Source organism: Zalophus californianus, chromosome 3 (genome assembly GCF_009762305.2).
Source record: "Zalophus californianus isolate mZalCal1 chromosome 3, mZalCal1.pri.v2, whole genome shotgun sequence".
Classification (NCBI taxonomy): Eukaryota; Metazoa; Chordata; class Mammalia; order Carnivora; family Otariidae; genus Zalophus; species Zalophus californianus.
In genome coordinates this window covers 59098363-59122600 of record NC_045597.1, presented here as the reverse complement: position 1 = coordinate 59122600, position 24238 = coordinate 59098363, and the positions used below count along the sequence as shown (strand labels likewise).

General features: G+C 36.3%; 2 protein-coding genes across 14 annotated transcripts in view; one reads left to right on the top strand and one right to left on the bottom strand.

The window, feature by feature from the left end:
• The window catches only part of SETDB2 (SET domain bifurcated histone lysine methyltransferase 2), a 56270-nt gene extending 43724 nt beyond the window's left edge, over positions 1 to 12546 (bottom strand). Inside the window, exons 1-4 of one of the 4 annotated variants that reach the window (XM_027588621.1) lie at positions 12410 to 12546; positions 11440 to 11558; positions 10066 to 10161; positions 6004 to 6374 (exon numbers count right to left, since the gene is read on the bottom strand). In XM_027588621.1, coding sequence (XP_027444422.1) covers positions 6004 to 6019 — 16 coding nt within the window. In that variant the 5' untranslated portion in view covers positions 6020 to 6374; positions 10066 to 10161; positions 11440 to 11558; positions 12410 to 12546. Of the gene's footprint in view, positions 1 to 6003; positions 6375 to 10065; positions 10162 to 11439; positions 12049 to 12409 lie in introns of those variants that run through there. The other 3 variants (XM_027588623.1, XM_027588624.2, XM_027588622.2) reach the window with 3 other exon arrangements.
• The window catches only part of CAB39L (calcium binding protein 39 like), a 114665-nt gene continuing 102576 nt past the window's right edge, over positions 12150 to 24238 (top strand). For 2 of the 10 annotated variants that reach the window (XM_027588633.2, XM_027588632.2), the window contains exon 1: positions 12242 to 12257. The gene's annotated coding sequence lies outside the window, so the exon portion shown is untranslated. Of the gene's footprint in view, positions 12258 to 12569; positions 12705 to 24238 lie in introns of those variants that run through there. The other 8 variants (XM_027588635.2, XM_027588634.2, XM_027588638.2 and 5 more) reach the window with 6 other exon arrangements.

Sequence of the window (24238 nt, the reverse complement as noted above, 5' to 3'; positions counted from 1 at the left end):
ACAAAAGGCTTAGGCCTCATAGTCCCATATCTCCCTGGCAAAGTCACCTTACCCAAAGGGGATCTCTGGCTAATTAGGGATGTTGCCACCACAGTAGCCTCAAAAGGGGTGTTGCTTCCCTGTTAACACTCTGGCCCAATGCCTAGAACATAAGATCAAGCCTACTTTTAAACTCCCCATAGCATAGCTCAGACGAGGTTTCAAGATTTGAAATAAATGCAATGTGAGCAGACAAAAGTGATGAGGAACAATGCTTTAGAGGTGGAGGGACCATGACATGGAGAGCCTTTCATGCCATGCTAAGCAACTCCATTTTTATATGAAAGAACATGGGAGCCATTCAAAAAGTTTAAGCATTCTTATGATGTGATTAGTTTCTTAGAAAGGTCACTCAGGTGGCAGTGGAAGAGGGAGGAATCAAGAATGATTTCTAATTTTCTGACTTGGGCAACCACATGCATAGTAATGGTATTCATTGAGATAAAAAATAAAGATAGGGAACAAGTGAGAAATTTAAGTACGGCAAGTACACTGGGTACACAGGCTCCAGAGTAAGATCTGGTCCAATTACACGAATTTTGGAGTCAACGGCATACAAATGCTTGCTGAAGTCACAGAGTAGATGTGATCAGGGAGAATGTGTACAATGAGAAGAGGGTCTTCTGTATATAAAGGATGAGTGTAAGAAAAGAGAATCTTGGAGACCGAGAAGGAGCAAACAGATGGAAGGAAAACCCAGGAGAATAGCATATCAGGGGTCAATGGAAAAACAGAAGTGGTGATTAACAATCTGGGCTTTAGAATTCAGATGCATTTGTATTTGAATCCCACACTGCCAGTTTAAGTTGTATGACCATACATATGAAATGGGAATAATAGCATCTACCTCATGGAATTGATGCACGGATAAGCATGTGGCCTTTAGCAAGAAATTACTATACATAGAGTAAAAAAAAAAAAATATATATATATATATATACACACACACACACCATACGTGGTATATATATAGTAAATATATATTTTTAATGAAATTACTATATATATAATTTAACAGGGAATATAGTCTTAAGCAAAAGAAATCTCTAATTGTGGAATTTTAGATATTATTCAGCTAAGTGGGCAAGTATTTTTTGAAGGACCTTCCCAGAATCCTTAAAATCATTAAGTTTTTCACTGACAGATAACCGAAAAAAATCACTGCTTTTAGACAAAACTATTTGTGAAGGCACTTAATTTGTTGTTACCATGTTTCTTTTCACGGATACGAATCAATACTCCATACCAGGGATTTATCTTTATTTGAGGTGGATATCTAGATGGGAAGGATTTTGAAAGGTACTTAGAAATAGCTTCTGATAGCATAATCTGGGATCATATACAACTCTCATATGGCCTGAGAAAACAGGCAGTGATGCTGAAAAACCACAATCAGGGTTTAACTGAATTTTTGTTTCTCAGTGGTTACATTTTAAACTGTGTTTGAAATGTCAACACATGATACCAAATTATTCAGACAGGAATTACTTAAGACAACTTATTTGACAACTGAACAGGGTAAATTATTAGTTTTGGAATGGATTAATAAAGAGGACACTGGGAATATAATTTAAGAAAATAAAGCCAATCAGAAAATACTGAAACTATCTGCTTGTACAATAAATGAATGTATTTAAGCAATCATATTTATTAGTTCTGGGTTTTTAATATGGTATCATTATTTTATGGTATCATTATTTCATACTGCTAGGTTTAATTTTCATTTAAATGGTTCTTTTTCCTCATGTCTTCCATCATTTTTCATTGTCTTTTTGCTACAGAAATTTTGGACCACAGTAATATTAAGAAAACAAGTAACCAATTTATCTGAAAAATGAGATTAACAGATCCAGTTAATAACTTTTTTAAACAAAGAGGCTAAATGAATATCACAACGAAACAACTGAGTCATTTTCATTACAACTGTAGACCATCTAGATGGTTATTACAATGTAAACAATTTCAGTTTTCTTGCTCCTTTTCTTTGTACTCTATGTATGTTCAGGGTTATAATCTGAAACAGTAAATATTTCAGTATATTTCACTAGAAAACATCGATAAGTACAGGAGTAGGTCCTTGAATTGAAAAACCAAATCAGTATACTAATATGCTACTTGCCTCTAGAAATGAAGAATACCATCTTATAACTCTACTGTTTGTCCCAACTTCCTCCCTTACTTAGCTCAATATGACTACTGCAAGAACATAATCACGAAGTGAGAAGTATAGCAGCTTTGTAAAGGAAGAAAGACAAGATTATATAGTTACACTGTATGTCTCCCAATCTCCCTTGATATACACTGTCTTTGTAAAGAGGCAATACTCAAGAATCACAACTATAGGAGTTATTTATTGGCCAACTATTTTTGGAGTACTTACCAAATACGTTGATAATAAGATACACACACACACACACACACACACACACACACCTTAAAGAGCTTCAGGGCATTGGTCTAGAGAATCTCTATGATCTCTTTGAGTCTGTGATCAGCAAAGTGTGGTCTATGAACCCCTGGGGTCTTCAGATCCCTTCAGACAATACGCTTGGTCAAACCATTTTAATAGTAATACTAAGACATTATTTGCTCCTTTTTCTATAATGACATTGACTGATGGTATAAAAGCATTGCTGAGTAAAAGTACTTATGTCTTAGCATGAATCAAGGGAGTGGCACCAAACTACCAGTTTTAAGTCTTCCAGTATACTACCAGTATATTCTTCATCATCAATTTCACTAAACAATGTCCATGATAAAGCAATAAAATGATTACTACAACATAACAGCTGTCTCAAGCAAAAGCACTAGTGAGATTGTTCAAGTTGTAGGCTAAACCAGCTTTTTTTTTTTTCATGGAAAACTATTTTTACTTAAAAGAACCACTAATAAAAATTATAGTTTCTTAGACTTGGGTGTTTGGCACACATTTTCTTGAAAAAACAAAATGAGCCTACCACCCCTGGAAGTTCAATATCGACAGCATTTGTTTAATGACAAAATTCACATTACCAAGTTAAAATTGGAAATTTGTAAGCCTGGTATGTGCCACAGTAAGCCTGACAGCTTCTCAGTAATTAATCACTCTTTGATGAGATTGGTAGCAATATTAACAAGTGTGATTTTTTAATACTGTATGATGAAATGCGTCAACATCTGGAAAATCTGCATAATTCATTGAGCCAATACTTTCCAAGTGGCCAATGCATATTATAAAATCATAAAAGATCCATTCAATGTGCAAGACAGACCAATGGATTTTAATGTAACAGAACATAAAAAAACTCACAGATATGATTCAGATTTCATGCTACAACTGACCTTGAAGGAGTAACTACTTGAGTTTTGTAGTTGTATCAAAAAAAAGTACACAATTGTCTAAAAGGCTATTAAAACCTTTTTTCCAACTTTTTGTCTATGTGAAGCTTCATTTTCTTTATACATTTCAACCAAAGCAACATTTCACACCAGATTGAATGCAGAAGCAGATACAAGACTCCCTCTTCTAGTAAACCAACTATGAGATTTGTAAAGATGTAAAACAATATTCTTCTAACTTTTTTGTTTTAGAAAATAGTTATTGCTCACAAAAATGTAAATTATGTTAACATGTTTGGTTTATTATTTTTTGAAGCTTCTCAGTTTCAATTTCTAATACAGTAAATATGAAGAGATATTATCCATATAAACTGAAACTGTTAGGGATTTTAAATAGTTCTAAGAGTATAAAGTAGTCCTGAGACCAAAATAAAGTTTGAGAACTACTGCCCTACATGAACAGTCCAGAGACCACTAGATCAACAGTATGATCTGTATAACAATCCATAGATTACAAGTATGTTAAAGGGTAGTGAAATTTTAAAATATCATTTAAGAGGTCCAGGATCCCAGGAAAGAACACTGACCATGACAGGAACATCTAACTATACTACAATTGTATACACAACCTCACTGAAGGGCTAGGTAGAAAGGTGCTAAGCTAAATAACTTTGGAAATAAGTAGAGTCTGCAAGACTAAAGGCAAAAGGAACTGTGTACAGGAACTGTAGCTTCCTACCTGGGAATAAATTTACATTTCTGATACAGCTACACACACACACACACACACACACACACACACACACACACACACACACACTGTAGCTTCCTACCTGGGAATAAATTTACATTTCTGATACAGCTACACACACACACACACACACACACACACACACACACACACACACACACACACACACACACTGTAGCTTCCTACCTGGGAATAAATTTACATTTCTGATACAGCTACACACACACACACACACACACACACACACACACACACACACACACACACACACACACACTGTAGCTTCCTACCTGGGAATAAATTTACATTTCTGATACAGCTACACACACACACACACACACACACACACACACACACACACACTGTAGCTTCCTACCTGGGAATAAATTTACATTTCTGATACAGCTACACACACACACACACACACACACACACACACACACACACACACACGATGTGGTAATGGATTAGAGTTGGGAACATCAGAATAAACTCATGTTTAGCTTAATATAGATACAGATGGTTACATATAGAGATATTTATAGGTATGCCTATATACAGCTTAGCATACACATATATCCCTTGCTCTGTTAGCTAAAAGGGCCTATAAGCAAGGATAGCCCAGTAACAACTATCACCTGGATATTGGTTTCTGACACCATCCTCCATTAAAAGGGACCAGGGCTCATTCAAGAAATGACTGACTCTAGCACTGGGGCAGGAAATATACAAGATAAGCCTGCAGCATCTTACAGTACCAGAAAATAAGTGCTAAAAAAACAAAACAAAACAAAACAAAAACCCACCTACATTGATACAGGTATGTCAAAGGGACACAGACCCAACTGAAAGAGGGCTCCCAACAGCCAATCCTGGGACAATTTGAGTAACAAAATAAAACAGTACTGGATAGAGTACTGGATAGGGTAAAATAAGTACCCATGACTCCATACTAAAATAAATAAGTGATTGAATATAGACATAAATGGGAGAAAGGAGATAAATCTCCCTTGTAGAAGAATTCCAAATAATTAATGTAGATATTCCATTCTCAGAGAGGGGGAGCATAATCTCCACTCCTTGAATATGAGCTGCATATAGTGATTTTCTATCAAAGAGTACAATAGGGAAAGGGAGAAAAAAAATGTAATTGACAGTGTAGAAACCACATAACACTATGTCAGCCAGATGACCAAGTTCACTATCAGTAAGAGAGAAATCACATTAATAACATGTACCTTTGATATAATGTGGTAAAAATGGCACTTTACCCCTATGGTCTTCTTCCCCAAAACCCATAACCCTGGTTTAATCATGAGAAAAAAAATCAATCAATAATTCCAATAGAGGGGCATTCTACAAAATACTTGGGATACAAAATACTACAAAATAAAACACAAGTTAAGTCTGAGAAACTGGACATCCAAGAGGACCCTATGGAGATATGACAAATAAATATAATGTGGGATCCTGGAACAGAAAAAGACATCAGGTAAGAACTACAGAAATATGAATAAGCTATGGACTTTAGCTAATAATGATTCATTAACTGTAACAAATGTACCAGCCAAATATAAGATGTTAATCATAAGTAAAACTGGAAGAAGATATGGGAACTTGCTGTACTATCCTCTCAATTTTTCTTTAAAAAGTAAATCTAAAAGTTTTCTAAGAAATAAAGTATTTTTTAAAAAGTACATTAAAAAATGACTTAGTTTTACAGACACACAATTAATTATAGACTGTCAAAATTGTTGGCTACAAGAGAACAAATCCTAAATTCCTTCAAATGTAGAATAGTCACTTGTAGTGAAAAACTTTGAAAATTCCAAAATTTAGCTTAAGTAGTCTATACACTTTTAAATATAATGTTTAACAATGGTTTCCAAACCTACCATTTTTTTCTCCCATTTTTTGGCGTCGTTCATAAACATAAAACTCTTCAAAATTAACTTTATCAAAGGACTGAATCACTTTGATTGAAGAAAATAACTGGAATCCAACTGGAATTCAATGTGGTCTCTATGAAATTTGCAGTCCTCAGAGAAAATACATCATTATGCCATTCCAAACCCAATGTTCTTGGATGCTTGAATTTTCAAATAGTAACTTCAGTTGAAGAAACTTTCAAAAATAACCACTAGTCCAACCTGATGATGAGTCCATGCAACTTCATCAAGTGAATATTTATAGTTAGATCACTGATAATATCTTTTTAAAAATAAAAACCAACTCCATCTTTTGGTCCACGGATGCATGAGACATTCTGTAAAAAAAAAAAACAATAAAGATTGGTACATACTTACAAAGAATAAAACATATAAGAAAAAGAAGACTGTTCTAATAGCTCTTTTAAAATAGCATAAACTATTACAGAAACAAGAATACATATTAAATGGAAAAATATGTAAAATATCAAAATTAGGAAATTACAGAGAAGTTAAGAATCACCCATACTTAAAATATTGTCTTTTTTTTAAAAGATTTTACTTATTTATTTGACAGAGAGAGACAGAGCGAGAGAGGGAACACAAGCAGGGGGAGTGGGAGAGGGAGAAGCAGGGCTCCCATGGAGCAGAGAGCCGGATGCGGGGCTCTATCCCAGGACCCCGGGGATCATGACCTGAGCCGAAGGCAGATGCCCAACGACTGAGCCATGCAGGTGCCCCTAAAATATTGTTAATTCACATAAAATATCCCCATTTTATAAATATTTTTTTATAAATACTTTATAAAAACTTTTATAATGGGGATAGTAATGCTAACTACCTCAAATGAATGAAGAAGAGGCAATAATGACCAAGAATTTCTCAAAACTGTAAAACATATAAGCCAACTAAGGGTTCATTGGGTACCAAGCAAGATAAAATACACACTACCAGACAAACTGTGAATAAACCTTAGAATATCAAAAATAAAGACGAAGTCTTAGAAGTTTCCAGAAAATCTAGATTATCTAAAAGAAACACATATCAGACCAGCAATCAGACTTCTCATCAGAAATGCCAGATGCAATAAGTTAAGGCAAAGTAAGTTTGACCCCAGAATGCCTTTCAGCCAAGCTGTCTTTCAATAGTGAAGGTTAAAAAAAGAGACTTTCATAGACATTCAAAAAGCCACTTAGGGACTCTCTGAAAGAAATAAAGTACCCAAACTTCATGAAAAAAACTAACATACACAGAAGTACTGAGGTAAGAAGCAATAATGAGCAAACGACTAAAACACATTAATGTTAAAGATAGATTAAAAATGGATTTTAATAACAAATGAAAGAAAATGATAGAAAGAAGCACGGGGGCGGGGAGCCTGGGTGGCTCAGATGGTTGGGAGTCTGCCTTCGGCTCGGGTCATGATCCCAGGGTCCTGGGATGGAGCCCCACATCAGGCTCCTGGCTCAGCAGGGAGCCTGCTTCTCCCTCTCCTTCTGCTTCTCCCTCTCCTTCTGCCTCTCCCTCTCCTTCTGCCTCTCCCCCTGCTCATGCTCTCTCTCTTTCTCTGTATCTCTGTGTCTCAAATGAATAAATAAAATCTTCCAAAAAAAAAAAAAAGAACCAGGGGAAATTATGTTCTTTTATAGAAGGGGGATGGAAGGGGATTATTGCCAAGATAAGAGAAAGTAAAGCAGAAGTACTGTCAAGTCCTTCTTCATAGGGAGGATATCAATACTAATTAAATTTAGATCTTGTTAGGAAACATATTTAAGAACTATGTTGAAAATGCAAAGGTAGTATATTTTAAGACATGTAGAACAAAGAAAACTTGGGGCCAACCTCAATCAAAAAGAGAAATGGAAAAATAGGATATAAAAGATACAAAGAAAAGCATGGTAAATAAGATGACAAGAAAAAGGCCAAACTGTTAATAATCACAAAAAAGGTGAATGTGTTAATCTAACTTATTAAAGGGCTCTCAAAATGGATTGCAAGCAAAACCTAGCTATATTTTAAAATAAGAGACCCACTTAAATCACACAAAATGTCATCAAAAGGTTGAAATAGCAGTATGTGAAAAAAGACATACCAGCAAATACAAGAAATGTTCATATCAAACAAAATAGAATTTAATATGAAAACCATTAGAAGAGACAAAGAGAAATATTTTACAATGACAGAATAATTCACACAAGTATCTAATTGAAATTACTGACTTAATATCAAATAGGCTCAAGAAGTAGAAAATTCCAATTAGAGGCAAAAGTATAAAAATAAAAAGTTTAAACAACAGTTAGAGATCTTTGGAGAGCTACATGTCCCATATCCCCACCTCACTCCTATTATACCAGGTCTATTCAGTTTTATAGGTGAATTCTACAGAACTTTCAAGGAACGGATAAATTCTATCATATATGAACTGTTCCAGGTCAGGAAAAATATGGGGAGCCACTCAATTTTTTTTTTAGATTAGTATAACCATGACATGTAAGAAAAGAAACTCAAGGGCAAAAGCACTTCTGTGCAAAAATAGTAAAATATGCCGTAGAGTAAAAGTATATTACTAAAATAAGATTTATCCTGGGAATACCCTAAAAATTTAATATTGGAAAGTTTATCAATGTAAATTCCTACATTAACATATAAATGGAAAACCAACATTTCAGATGCAGGAAAAAAAAACAATTCAATAAAAGTCAGCAACTATTCTGGAGGCTGGAAGATGAGGGACCCTTAACAAACTAGGAAGAAAAGAGAACTTCTTTAACCTGATAAACTCTCCACTAAAACTTAGCAGCAAACATTATACACAATAATGACACATTAGAAGCATTTTCATTAAAGTCAGGCAAAGAGATTAGGACACTTGCCACCGCTGTTCTTATTCGGTATTATAGTGGAAGTCTTTGAGAAACGCAGTGAAATAAAAAAACACCTAAAGACTTAAAAAAAAAAAGCAAGATCTGTAGAATAAACAAACAAAAACATAATAAAGTTAAAAGCCAAGCAAAGAGCTGAGAGAAAATAGAGTTTGTGAACTTTGGTTGGGGAGGGGGTGGGGCAGGCTCAAAACTCAGTGCAGAGTCAGAAGCGGGGCTTGAGATCATGACCTGAGCTGAAATCAAGAGTCAGATGCTTAACTGACTGAGCCACCCAGGCACCCTGACGCTGAAAAATTTTTATAAAAATTATATACACAGTATCCAGGGCACATAAAACTCTAAACCATTAAAAAAAGATGACCCAATAGAAAAATGGGTAATTTTTTGAAGAAATTATAGAAATTTACATAAATTATAGGTTAATAAACATGAATAGATACTGCAACCTTACTAGTAATCAGAGAATGAAAATTTTTTTAAAAAATGAGTATTAATTTCATCCATCAGATGGACAAAAAGAAGACAGTATTTTGTGTTAGTCTAGACTGTAGGAAAATTGAACTCTCTAAACTATTTTTGGGATGTTCAAATTAGTAGAAGTATTTTGGAGGCAAATTTGGCAAGACCAATTAAAATTAAGAATGTTCATAACTTTGGGGCGCCTGGGTGGCTCAGTCAGTTAAGGAACTGATTTTCTTTTTAAGATTTTATTTATTTTATCTGAGAGAGAGAGAGCACATGGGGGGGGGGAGGGTCAGAGGGCAAAGCAGACTCCCTCCTGAGCAGGGAGCCCGATGCGGGACTGGATCCAGGGACTCCAGGATCACGACCTGGGCCGAAGGCAGTCGTTTAACCAACTGAGCCACCCAGGCGCCCAGTTAAGCAACTGACTCTTGATTTCAGCTCCAGTCATGATCTTAGGGTTGTGAGTTCAAGTCCCTTGTCAGGCTCCCCGCTCAGCAGGGAGTCCGCTTGAGTTTCTCTCTCCCTCTGCCTCTCCCGCTAGTGCTATCTAAGTAAATAAATAAATCTTAAAAAAAATAATGTTCATAACTTAAAACCAAGCAATCCCACTTTTAGATAGATAGATATATATATCTATATATCCTTGAGAAATAGCACATGTGCACAAGAAAATACATACCAGGATTTCCCTGCAGCATTGTCTATAAGTTGAAAAACTGGGAACAACCAATGTCCATCAAAAAGAGAATGGCAAATAAAATGTGCTATACAGTACCTATCAAACAAGATAGAATTTAATATAAAAACCAATAAAAGAGACAAAAATAAATATTTTACATTAACAGAACAACTCAGCCATACACTGGAACACTATCCAGCAGGTATAAAAAATGAGCCATAAATACATAATAAGCTATAAATAACAGGTATACACTTCAAAAACACTGTCAAATGAATAAAGTTAGAAAATGATATAGTATGATACTATCAACGTTTTTTTAAAATTACAAATGTATATATGAACCCATTGAGAATATGTAAGTATAAAAAAAGACTTAAAGGTTCTGCACCAAAGTCTTTAGCGTGGGGTTGGGGAGCAAGGGGGAATTCAGGGGCAGTGGATTGTGCTATTCGTAAGGTTCTAATTTTGTAAAAAGACAATGTAATAGTGTTCTTAATTTAAAAATTAAGTATATAATTTCAAAAAAGGACTGTCCATTTCAAAGGCTTTTGGAGCAGACTGCCAAACTCCTTTCTAGAAAGGTTCTATCAATTCCTATTTCCACCTACAGCACACAAGCATACCAATAGCTTTTTGAAAAAAACTCTCACCAATGTTGTTCATATCTTCTGAAATTTTAAAAAATAACAGTAAAACATGTTTACTGAAGAAAATTTGCAAAATACAGTAAAGCATAAAGAAGAAAAGTTAAATCACTCGTAATATCATCCAGAGACAACCAGTCTAATATTTTGGAGTGAAACAGGGATTTTTAAATTTGTTCTTATTTTTCCCCTTCTCACTTTTTCATTTTGGAGAAAAGCAGTCGGTCTGTTTCGCCTCAATTTATGGTTGCTTTGTTTTTAAAAACAGGCTCTTTATGAAACTGACCATTTCTTACGTTTTAATTACGAGAGTAATGAACATTTGAGTATAAACCATGTGTCAGGCATACTTCTCAATACTTCACTTATTCTTACTGATCTGCATAACAATGAGAAAATTAGCATGCCTGTTTTTCTAATGAGGAAGCTAAGGCGCGTCACACTGTAAGTGGCCGTGACAAAAAATAAGGAAGGAACCAGGCAGAATGATTTCAGAGTCCGCTTTTTGATTATTCCACTCTACCTTTTCAAAGTTACCTTTTTGCCTCATACAGAACTCACTGCAGGTTTCCACATGCTGAAGAGCTCAGTCCATTACACACTGTTCCTTATTTTAATTACTTATTGGGTTGTGGTTAATGAGAGTCAGGTGCCTTTAGGATCTAATCTCAATTCCGTGATCTTGGACAAATGATTTTACTCATTTAGGACTCGTGTTAAGTCTTACCTGTGAAATGGGTCAGTGGTTAAACCTTCCAGTTCTGCTTCTGGATTTTACACTGCAGTCCATTTCCTGCAGCCCCTTTTACAGCCTCAGGTTCCCAGCTGCTTAGGAATCACCACACACTAAGGTATGCACCCGGAGATAGAAAATGAAACGGGGGTTGAGAACTCAGAACGCCCGCGGTCCCTTCTACAGCCTAGGACTGCAGGTGGATAGAAGGAAAAGGGAGGTTGCAAGGGCTGGGGTCCACGCAGCCGAGGACTCCGCCGCGTTCCCAGGTCCTGGGCCGAAGGAGCTGTCAGCGGGCCACCCAAGGCCGTGCCTCGGCTGCACTAGCACCACAGACCTGAGGGCTGCGCCGGGCCCGCTCCGTTGGCGAGGCTGGATTTCCCCGCGGGTCGGGCTCCTCTGACTCCACGCCACCGAGACCCCACGGTCCCAGATGCCCCCAGGCCAGGAAGTACTTCACCATTTACTAGACCTCACCTCAGCAACAACTGTCCCGCCTCGCTTCAGGCGGGGAGGGAGGACCGCCCAATCCCTAATGCCCAGGCCTACCTAACGCTAATCCTAAAGAGGAGGAGTTGGGCACCCATAGCTCCCACTACTTGGCTGGGAGCCCATTGGTTGGACACCCACTGGGTCCACGCCTCAAATGCTCCGCGCGCGTATCGCCGGCAGCGCGGCGGCGCCCAATCGCGCCGCCTCCCGATTGGCTATCAGAGCTCTCGGCTTGTCTCGCGCTCTCTGGCGGGGCCAATGGGGATACTCGCAGTCGAGAGGCCCGCATCGCAGGAGTGGTGGCGCAGCTGTTTCCTCTGGTAGGTGTTCTGCTGCCATCTTGTGTGTGGCCAGGACTGGGCTTCTTGGCGGTTCAAAGCTTAATTAGTGGCTCCAGGTGTGGAGGGGTCCTGAGAGAGCAGTGGAGGAGAAAAAGGATCTGAGGACAGATACCTGGTGTCTTCTCACTTACCTAAATTGGAGAGAGCTTCTTGGTCTGAATCAGCCCTGGCTAGAGAGAGAGATGAATGGGGGTGGTGGGGGGATCCCAGGCTTTGGTTTGTTCGTCATTGTGGAGGGTTTGCTGGGGGCTCTGATGCTTTAACGCTGTTTCCTTCGGTTCCAGAGAGCTACCCCCATAACCTTTGTCTCGGAAGATTGACATCACCCCTCCTAATGAGGTTGTCTGATGGCCTGACTGATTCATAAAGGAATAAGGCTGGTCATTAATAGAAGGGGAGAGGGAGATGCGTCACCACTATCCTCAGGTTAGAAAGAGACGTCTTCATTTTGTGTCGTTTGCGAGGGAGTGACTGCTAAAGTGTTGGCTATTCTCGGTAGTTAACCCTCTGACTGAGGCCATCCTTTGATAATTGTGGGCATCTTGTTCTGCGTTTGGGCAGTTTTATTTATTAATATGCAGCCAGCATTCCTGCAGGGGTTTTTAAAAAATTTAATAAGTGGTGGTCTTTGCAGAAACAGTGAAAGTGAAGGAAGAATTTTGTCAAATTTTGTTTCCCTGGTTACGATCTGTTAAGATTTCGTAATTTCTAGGTCTGCCTTGACTTGCTTGGTTGCTTCGTCAGGAGCAGGGGGAGGCGTTTTTAAGGGAAAGTATCTTCTGAGCTCTTTTTGAGGTGGGAGAAAGAAAGGAATTAATCTTTTCCTTCTCGGTTTTTGTTTTGACTCGAAGTAGACTGCACGCATTCTTTCATTTGGGAGGAAAATTTATCGGATCTGAAAACCTAGCCGATAAAAGGCTGATTAAGATTTTGTGATTGGCGGTTTTGACACGCATTAGACGAAAGCAAAAATACTTGCTATGAGTTTAGTTTTCAGTTAGTTATCCAATGATGACTCAACCTAGTCAAGAGTACTATGTGTTTTGTGGCAGGAATGTCAAAGAAACAGCAGTAATCGAATGATTAAAATTTAATTTTCTTTTTAGAATTTGCTTCTTAAATCATGAGTCTTATAAGGCCTAAGTTGCAACAGTTCAAGTATTAATTTAGTGTTTAGTTGATGGCTAAGGTACATGTGGCTATCATAAAGTAAGAGATGAGTGGCTAGAAATGGAGAACATAATAGCAGCTCAGTAAATGTTCGCTGGAACTTTTGCATAGCGTTCTAATGTGATAATGCCTGGCATATGTTCAAAAGTATAATTGTTGAATGAATAAATAAAATAATGCAGTAATTGGAAGATGTGGATACACATTTCTTTTTCGACTAACTGAAAAAATTTATTTAACCTGCTTTCTAGAAAACTTTCATTTTCTTGAACTAAATTTATTGCTTCCAATTTATACATACAAATATTATGGATAGGCTCATAATCCTTTTTTGTGAAGTCTTTTTATGAAATCGGAATACAGAGAAATTTAGATAATGAAGGTGAACCCTCAAGTCATTTTTTCTTGAAAGCATACAGTTTCAGTAAATGAGTACCAAACTTGTCAGTGCCTTAGATCGCTTCTGAGGAAAAAATGTATTGTTTTTCTAGTTTCTTTTTAACACTGCTTAAAGTCAAAATACTGCAAGTTTACTATATTGCATAAGTATGTTCTGTAATTTTAAGTAAGTAATTTTAAAATAATAAGCTAGGTAAGTATGAGATTTTTCTTGAAGAATACTAGTCTCTAGATTTCATAATGTATAATCTGAAGATCCTTACAGATATCTTTAAATATTATTTTTGCATGAACAATGTTAAGTGACTTTAAGTAAAAATGATTTAACATATTGGTATATTAAGGATTATTTTTCATTGCAGTCTCATAATATATACAATTTAGATTTTTTTTCCCATTATCAATTGATGCATGCTGTTTAATTAGAAAACAATTTGATAACACCTTTGAAACGAATGTGGTATTTTGTGGCTGAATGTAGATTAAAATCTACTTAACCTTCATAAAAAAAATCAATAAAAACGCTCTCCAGTTCCTGTATTTGATATTTTAAAGATCTAAATGATTTTAATAGTGAAGATTTTAGGGCATAAGCACTTTTGGTTTCCCCCACCTCATTAACTGAAAAACCAAATTTGCATATAGTTATTTCTCTTTTTAAAATTATTTTTGAAGTACTAGGAATACCTTGCTGTGTTTTGTAATGATTTTGATCATATAAATGTTGCTTTTGGAGAACACTTTGAGATTAATTTTCAGAAATATGTCTATATTCCTCATTAATTAGTGTATTTTGCCATCACTTTTCCAGTCTTTAACAAATACGGTTTGTTATGGGGATAAAGTAAACAATGTGACTAAAAATAAAAAAAGATCTAAAACTGTATGAGGATGAAAATTACCATTGCAGTTTGTGGTGTTGCGTTAATCGATGAAATTGATTGCCTGAGTCATGAGGATGTCCGTTATCTACAGAAAATGCTTGTGAGATAAACACGTGGAACATTCAGATTATTTCCCTTAAAGAGAAAATGTTTGGAGTATTATACGTGTAGCTTTTTTTAAAAGACAATTGAAACACTGTAATTTTCCCCTTACTATGACTTCTCCCTTTGTAATAATCTCATTTGTTCTTGCCACTTAAACTATAATTCTTGTGCAAATAAGCCCTAATTCTATGTCAAGTTCTGCTCTTTTAAGCACTTAACACTCATTTCTCACAGCCTTTTGGACAGTTAGATCTACTCAATTTGTATGCAACTCTCCATCTTTTATGTTTCCTATCTTGATTAATGGTATAGGTATCTTCTGAGTGGCTCAGATTTAAAACTTCAAGTTCTTATCTTTTCCTGTTTCCAAACTGTATAATCTGTAGCTTCAACCTCCAAAATGGCTTTGCTTTTCATTTACTACACTCATTGCCACAGCCTAACTTAGCCCCTCTTTTTCTTAACATTTTATATGCCACTGTATTATTGACAAAGCCCCCACTTCTCAACCTGGAATTTGTATTAGTTAAGTTACAGGTTTGGCTACTGTGACAACTTAAAAAAAAAAATTGTGGCCCCCCTCCATCTTTTTCTAGATTTATTTATTTATTTTTAGAAAGAGAGAACACAAGCGGGAGGGTCAGAGGGAGAAGAAGAAAGAATCCCAGGCAGATTCCATGCTGAGCATGGAGCCAGACACAGGGCTTGATCTCAAGACCCCAAGATTACAACCCGAGCTAAAACCAACAGTGGGACTCAACCGACTGCGCCAACTAGGCGCTCCATGCCCCACCCCAATTTTTTAATAAAAAATTTCCAAACTAAGTAAAAATATGAGCTGATCAGGTAGCTTTGCTGCAAAAAGTTGTCAGAGGCCCCCAAGCTCTTACTAATGTGTTACTGTGCCACCTCATCATGCAGCTCCATGTTGTGGACCAACATGGCTGCTTCACTTCCTGCCATTTTATGCCACATGCTTAAGTTAAAGGCTAAAATGTATCAAGGTAGGAAGCACAGAATCTTTGCAAGTGGTGGTAGGAGTAGGATTTTATTCTCTACCTTAATTTTTTAATTTTTTTATTATTATGTTAATCACCATACATTACATCATTAGTTTTTGATGTAGTGTTCCATGATTCATTGTTTGCATATAACACCCAGTGCTCCACGCAGAATGTGCCCTCTTTAATACCCATCACCAGGCTAACCCATCTTCTCACCCCCCTCCCCTCTAGAACCCTGTTTGTTTTCAGAGTCCATAGTCTCTCATGGTTCGTCTCCCCCTCCGATTCCCCCCCTTCATTCTTCCCTTCCTGCTTTCTTCTTCTTCTTTTTTCTTTTTAACATATAATGTATTATTTGCTTCAGAGGTACAGATCCATGATTCAACAGTCTTGTACACTTCACAGTGCTCACCATAGCAGATACCCTCCCCAATGTCTCTCACCCAGCCACCCCATCCCTCCCACCCCCCACCACTCCAGCAACCCTCAGTTTGTTTCCTGAGATTAAGAATTCCTCATATCAGTGTTAAAGTTCTATTATCCCAAAAAATCTTCAAGTAACAATTTCATTTCTGTGAGATTGTCATGAACTTTTGATGATTCTGTTAGGTTCCCACAGTTAGATTTGGGAGGAGTAAGGTGCATAGCTTGTGACACGCAAATACTGTGATTGTGGCCTGTATCATTTGCAGACCTAGGGACTACTTTGTACTTTCCTTTTTTCTCTGTAATGGTTCTCACTGCCCACAGTTACCTTTGAAAGTAATTGATGCCTAGCTCAACTTCCTCTTTGGAGTATAGACAGGTTTAATCTCAACCTCTTCTTGCCATATACTCAAATTCTTCATTTAAGCATATCTTATATTACTTTGTTTCTCGCAGGCTGGGACAAACAAAATAATTCTGTGGAAGGCAAGACTCCTTCCTGAGTCATCAACAAGTTTGCATGCAGTTGGTATTGGATGCATGTTTGCTCATTTGAAGTATATTTCATATTTCAAATAGGATAAAGAATTGGATGGGGGCGTCAGTGGTGGGCCTAGCTTGCTTTACATGTAAAGCAGTATCTGTACCTTTGGAGAGTGTATTCATCTCTTACAAATCAACAAATAAGACAGAAAATGAGCAAAGGTCATGAACTCATGATCACAAAAGAACAAGCACAAATCGTTTGCATGAAAAATATTTAACTTGTAATTAAAGAAATAAACATGTAAACAAGCAATTTGTCATAATGCTTCAAGACAAAACTATGTATACACTTTGGCCCTCTGTAAGGAAACTTGTATGGAAATGGAGATGGAGTCAAAGCTTTATGATCACAGTGTAATTTTATACTTGGGAATAATTGGAAATAAAAAAATAACCAATGGTAGAAGAATGGTTTTTATATTTATAATTTTATAAATTATTACACATCCATCATGATATATTTCAGCCTATTAAAAGGAATATTTTCAAAAGCTGTTTAGTGATATAGGCTATTTAATGACATTGGAAAAAGGTCACCATTTTGTGTTAAATGAGAAAAGTGTAGAATAGTAATTGAGGAAATGAAATGAGATGCCACTATGCAACCTCTTAGAATGCCCCCTCACTTCTCCATCCCCCCAGAAAAAGAAAGGAAGGGAGGAAGAAAGAAAAAAATATCAAGTGCTGGCCAGGATACATAGCAACAGGATTCAGATCTTGCTGGTGGGAATGCAAATACAGCCATTTGGAAGACAGTTTGACAGTTTTTTATAAAATTAAACATACCTTTATTATGTGACCTAGCAATCCCACTCCTAGGTTGAAGTTTACTAGCAAGGTAAGAGAGCTCCATTAGCTTCTCTTTATTGCCAGCAATTGGCACCAGTGATTGTGTTTGTTTTAGTTTTAGCCATTATATGGGATATGTAATGGCATCTCATTATGATTTTAGTTTGCATATCCCCAAAGACTATTACATGCTTTTCTCATGAAAAGTGAAATGAAACCTATAATCACTTCTCTGCAGATATTTATAGCAGTTGTATTTGTAATCACCAAAAACTGGAAACAACCCAGCTGTCTCTTAATTGGAGAATGGGTTTTTAAAAAACTGCAGTACATCCATGCAATGTAAAACAAAACAAATCTCTTCCTAGTAGGATGGCATAAATACATGGGGAAATGGACTATGTTATAACTACATACTAAGTTGTAAGGAAAAAAAATAAAATGAGCCATACAGCATTACATTATATAATGGAAATGCACCAGAAAAAATGTGACCACAAAGCAGATGAAAATGGTAATCTAAATATCTAAAAATAAGTGAAGAGAAATTAAGGAAAAGATGACACCCTTGAAAGACATACACAAACCAGAAATAAAAGGAGCTCAGAAATGAGATGACTAGGCTTTACGGGGATGTGAAGTGAGAGCTGACAGAACTCAAGAAAGAATTAGGAGAAAGAAGAATATTTTTAAATGATGATTAAGTGAGAAAGAAAACAAGAGTGACCATACATCCCAGAAAGCAATAAGTGAAATAGATAATAGAAAGGAGAAAATTGAAGAAAATCAAACATTTAAAGGAGTGAAGAGAAAGCAACAAGATAGGCAAAGAGAGCTAAAATGTATATTAAAGAATTCCCGAATGTAAACCAAAGCAAAATGGTGGTGGTTACATAACACTTGAATATACTTTATGCCATTTGGTTGTATACTTGAAAATGGTTAAAATGGCAAATTTTGTTTGTTTTACCACAATAAAAAAAAAAGTAGCAATGGCACAGAGAACTATTAGAATCGAATTCAAGAGCACTTAACACTAAATAATGTTTACATATATTGAAAGACATACTGTGAATCTGGGGAATTCAACCCAGAACGGTTAACACTTAAGATGTATTCTGGTAGATTGTTAGATTTTAAAAATAAGGGGAATTTTTTTTTTTTTGCTTCCATGGAAACAAAGATCAAGTCCACTTGGAAAGAAAATCAAATTGGATTAGATTTTTTTTTTTTAGCAACATTTTATGGCAGATAAGAAAAAAACATTTTTTAAGTATCCAAGGAATTAATATTTCCTATCTCACAAAACTAACTTTCAAGAACTCAGGACATCAGCAAACATTTATAAACATGAAACAACTCAAGGAATATTGTTCCTATGACTCCTTCCTGAAGAATATTCTAGAGAACAAATTTCAGACAACCAAGAAATGACTGGAGAAACTTCAACATCGGGTCAGATGGTAAGCATTGAATAAATTTTATGTAGGGCTAAGGCTTTAAAAGATGGGAGTAATGGTGATAGAATGATATGTGAATATCATTTTGAGACCAAAAATATCAGATGTATTAATAAATATATGGGCTCAACTTAATGAAAAAGTTTTTCAGATTGCTGTATACAAAAGGTACAGCTATAAAAATAATAAAGGGAATTAATGAACAATTTAATAAGGGAAAATCAAAATATATCAGATAAATGCAAATTTTAAAACAGGGCTATCATTTTGGTATCAGACAAGGCAGCATTTAGTTCAAGAAGCACTAAAATAAAGGATATTTTATAAGCTAAGAGCTGCGTTCACAATGAAGATTTTTTTTAAATGTCTATTTACAAAACCACATGAAGTAAAAACTAGAAGGGATGTGACAGACCTCTGTCAAAACAAGTACCATTAAGTACATTGTAAGGTATATCTTTTAGATTTATATCAAAGTTTGAGTCCATTAATGGAGAATACATCTTTTCAAGTGCACAGGGGACAGTTTTAAAAATCTGTTCTATATTAGACCATAAAGTAAACCTCAGTTCCAAAAAATAAAAAATCAAATTTTTGATCACATGCAGTAAAGCTAGAAAATAATTTTTAAAATAAAAAATAACTAAAAAACCTGACTTCGGGTGTCTATAGGACTATGGTAATTGTCTAAATGCAGATCTTACCATACATTCTTTAAAAAACCATACAGATCTATAAAGAGTAAATTAAACCACCACCATCCTTGCCTAACAAATATACTTTCAAATTATGGGTATGAGGGAAGTAAACACTGAAATGCAGCAGAGTGAGATCTGGAACTCATGCTAAAGTAGCAAGTAAGGTTGAGACTGTTAAAACAGGAGAGGGAAAGCAGGACCGAGAGTCAGTAGAATGGAGACAAAATAACTCCAGAAAGTGAAAGCCCCACCCTAAGGAGGAAAATACTAAGTTTGAGACCTGTTAGAAGGAAGGGCCTTGAAAGTGCTTGGGACCAAAGAGCAGTCTGAGAAAGGTGTATCGCTTCTGAGATAAGAGGATGACTTGGAAGGGACACCATTTACCTGGAGGCTTGATGGTAAGAGGTAAAAGAGATGGTATCTTTGGGGTAAGAAGGGGTACATGCACCCCGATGCAGCAATGTCCACAATAGCCAAACTATGGAAAGAGCCAAGATGTCCATTGACAGATGAATGGATAAAGAAGATGTGGTATATATACACAATGGAATATTATGCAGCCATCAAAAGGAATGCAGTCTTGCCATTTGCAACAACGTGGATGGAACTGGAGGGTGTTATGCTGAGCGAAATAAGTCAATCAGAGAAAGACTTGTATCATATGACCTCACTGATATGAGGAATTCTTAATCTCAGGAAACAGGGTTGCTGGAATGGTGGGGGGTGGGAGGGATGGGGTGGCTGGGTGATACATACTGGGGGAGGGTATGTGCTGGTGAGTGCTGTGAATTGTGTAAGACTGTTGAATCACAGACCTGTACCTCTGAAACAAATAATACATTATATGTTAAAAAAAAAAAGCAGGAAGGGAAAAATGAAGGGGGGAGAAATCGGAGGGGGAGACGAACCACGAGAGACTGTGGACTCTGAGAAACAAACTGAGGGTTCTAGAGGGGAGGGGGGTGAGGAGATGGGTTAGCCAGGTGATCGGTATTAAAGAGGGCACGTACTGAATGGAGCACTGGGTGTTATACACAAACAATGAATCATGGAACACTACATCAAAAACTAATGATGTAATGTATGGTGATTAACATAACATAATAAAAAAGATGGTAGAAATTAGTGATCTTGGTGAAAAAGAATAGAAGACCCATCAACCACTTTCACCCAAAAAGGAATCATTGGTTTAAAAAACTGTACTTTGGGTGCCTGGGTGGCTCAGTCGTTAGCGTCTGCCTTTGGCTCAGGTCATGGTCCCAGGGTCCTGGGATTGAGTCCCACATCGGGCTCCCTGCTTGGTGGGAAGCCTGCTTCTCCCTCTCCCACTCCCTCTGCTTGTGTTCTCTCTCTCACTGTGTCTCTCTCAAATAAATAAAATCTTTTTTAAAAAAAGATTATTTATTTATTTGAGAGAGAGAGAGAATGAGAGAGAGCACGAGAGGGAAGAAGGTCAGAGGGAGAAGCAGACTCCCTGCTGAGCAAGGAGCCTGACGTGGGACTCGAGCCTGGGACTCCAGGATCATGACCTGAGCTGAAGGCAGTCGCTTAACCAACTGAGCCACCCAGGTGCCCATAAATAAATAATCTTAAAAAAAATTAAAAACTGTACTTTATTAAACCAATAGAAGGTGCTGTTGAAACTAAAAAAATCCAGTAATTTTTCCAAATCCCTCACTCCTGTCTATATGCTCTTGTTATCTGGTTTAGGAAAATTAAAACATTTCAAAATGAGCAGATACTGGCACACAACATCCATATAAAATTACTATAAGTAGGGGCGTCTGGGTGGCTCAGTCAGTTTAGCGTCTGCCTTCAGCTCAGGTCATGATCTCCTGGTCCTGGGATCAAGCCCCTCATCTTCCTGCTCAGCAGGGAGTCTGCTTCTCTCTCTTTCTCTCTCTCTCTCTATCCCCCCCGCCCCTCCCCACTGCTTGTTCTCTATGTCACAAATGAATAAAAATCTTTTTTAAAAATTGCTATGAATGGAAAACATAAAATGAGAGTCAAAATTCAACTACAGAGCTAAAGAAAACCACAGCATAATACTCCTACCTGAACAAACATTTGCAGAAATAAGGTCTCAAATACAAATTCAGAACCCCAAAATAAATGGACAAAAAGAGGAAGATATGAAAAGTGAATTTACTGAACTCAGGAAGTAAAATGAAAAAAAAAATCTTTCAAAATGAAGCTAACATCCAAGATACCTAAGGGAGAATAGATTTACTGAATGTAAGAGATACTGAGGAAAGACTTGCAGATAGCCAAAAGAATGGAAATTAAACAAAGGTAAAAAGAAAAAATGAATGATACAGACAATATGTAAAAATTAGAGTTCCTAAGAAGAGAAAAACAATAGCAGAGCTAATATTTAAACTTCAGTCCATGAAAACATTCTGGAAGTAACAGAAGACTCAAATCTACTTTGAAAAAGCTCATTTTGTACTATAAAAGTTGTTCTAGAATGGTCCAATACAAGTCATAAAACTATTGGACATTGAAGATAATGAAAAATTCCTCTGGGCTTCCAGGTGGAGAGAATACATTAGGAACAAATTTCTCAACAGCAACATACAAAACCAAACAACCATGGAACAACATATTTAAAGTCTATGAAATTGTAAGTCAAGGATTTTAGCACTATGACTCCATCCCAGAAAAAAATTAAAACCACGATAAATTCCAATATACTAAAAAAAAATTTACAAGATGAAAAGTGCCATGAGCAAAGCCAAAAGGCCAATGACAAGGTAGGAAGAAATAGTTGAACTTCTATCACAAAGAGCTAATCTCCTTAATGAAACTAACCTAGAAGTCAAAGCAAATGACAAGCAACCCAACAGAAAATGGGGCAAAGATACAAGAGTTCACAGAAAAAGAAATGCAGGTGACAGGCATATGAAAAGATGTTTAACTTAAGTCATACAAAGAGAAATACAAATTACAGCTATACTAAAAATTACAGCTACACGCAAGCCTTTCTCACCAAAATCCAAAATTCCATAATAATGCTCTGTGGGCTGTGGGGAAACAGGCATTTTGATGCATTGCTGGTAGGGACACAAAAGCACAAAGCTTGAGAGAATTTGGTAGTATCCAACAAAATTAGATATGCATTTACTTTTTGATCAGGCAGCTAACTTCTAGGAATCTGTTCTAAAGACACGACATAAAATATAAACTGGCATTTCTAAAAAGTTACTCATAGCAGCAATACTTGTATTAGCAAAAGATTGGCAACGACCTAAATGCTCATTAATAGGGGACTAGGTAACTAAAGTTCATCCAACAATGGAATAATCTCCATTCCCCTTCCAAGTCACTCTTGCCCCCAGAAATCATAAAAGAAAATGTAGGAAGTCTGCATGTACCAGCAACATTGAATGATCTGAAGAATGTATTATGAAGTGGGAAAAAACCAAAAGCCCATGGAATAATATATACAGTAATCATAGGTAGAAGGAGGGAATGGGAAAGGTGCCAACAATGGAAGAGATAGTTCTCATAATTTATTTATATAGTTTGATCTTTGAATCATGTATGTTTACATATTCAAAAGTTAAATTTAAAAAGTAGAACAAAAAGAAAAATCTAAAAAGGAATGGAAACAAATGTACATAACTATATAGCATTTTGTTGTCCTAACCATACAAGAAAAGGAACAATTTCTAGTAATTCTAGAACCTAGACTTGGGACTGTATTTTCTTAGCAGGGTATATTCAACATTATTATTGTTATATTGCTATCTTTAAAGTATTTTATGTATATTGTTGGGCAAAATAGATGTTGCAAAATGTCAATAGCTGTTGAACAAACCACAGAAGTTCATCAAGGCTATAGATTAAGAAAATGTAGTCTGGGAAGTTCTTTGACAGATTGAGCAAAGTGGAAGTGAAGTACAAAAATACAGGACAGCTACCTAACAGTACCTGTTATATGGCACTGGGTCAGGCACTATATATATATATATATATATATATATATATATATATATATATATATATATATATATATATATATATATATCATTTGACTCTTGCAGATACCCACTAGGACTCTGATCTCTGATATTTTATTCTTAAGAGGTTCAGAGAGGTTAAGTAATTTGCTTCAGATTAGACAGTTACTGAGTGGGAGGTTGACCTTTAAACCCAGATCTATGTGATTCCAGAGGGTGTGCTTTTTCTACTACATTATTGCAGGATATACACCAAATATTGAGAAGAAAGAACATCAGGAGCTAAATGTTCTATTTAAACCAGTAGTTGCTGCTCAGAAAATACACAAATATGCAGACCCTAAGTCAGTGGTTTATATTTTCTTCGTGCAAGAGCAATGCACTAAAGGAGAGAAGTATAAGTTTTCTCTTATTTCTGATGGGGAAATGTAAACACACATACACATATCTGTATATTGATGTTGGAGATAAAAATTTTACAAAAGTTGCCATTGATTGAAATTAGTAAAAGACCCAA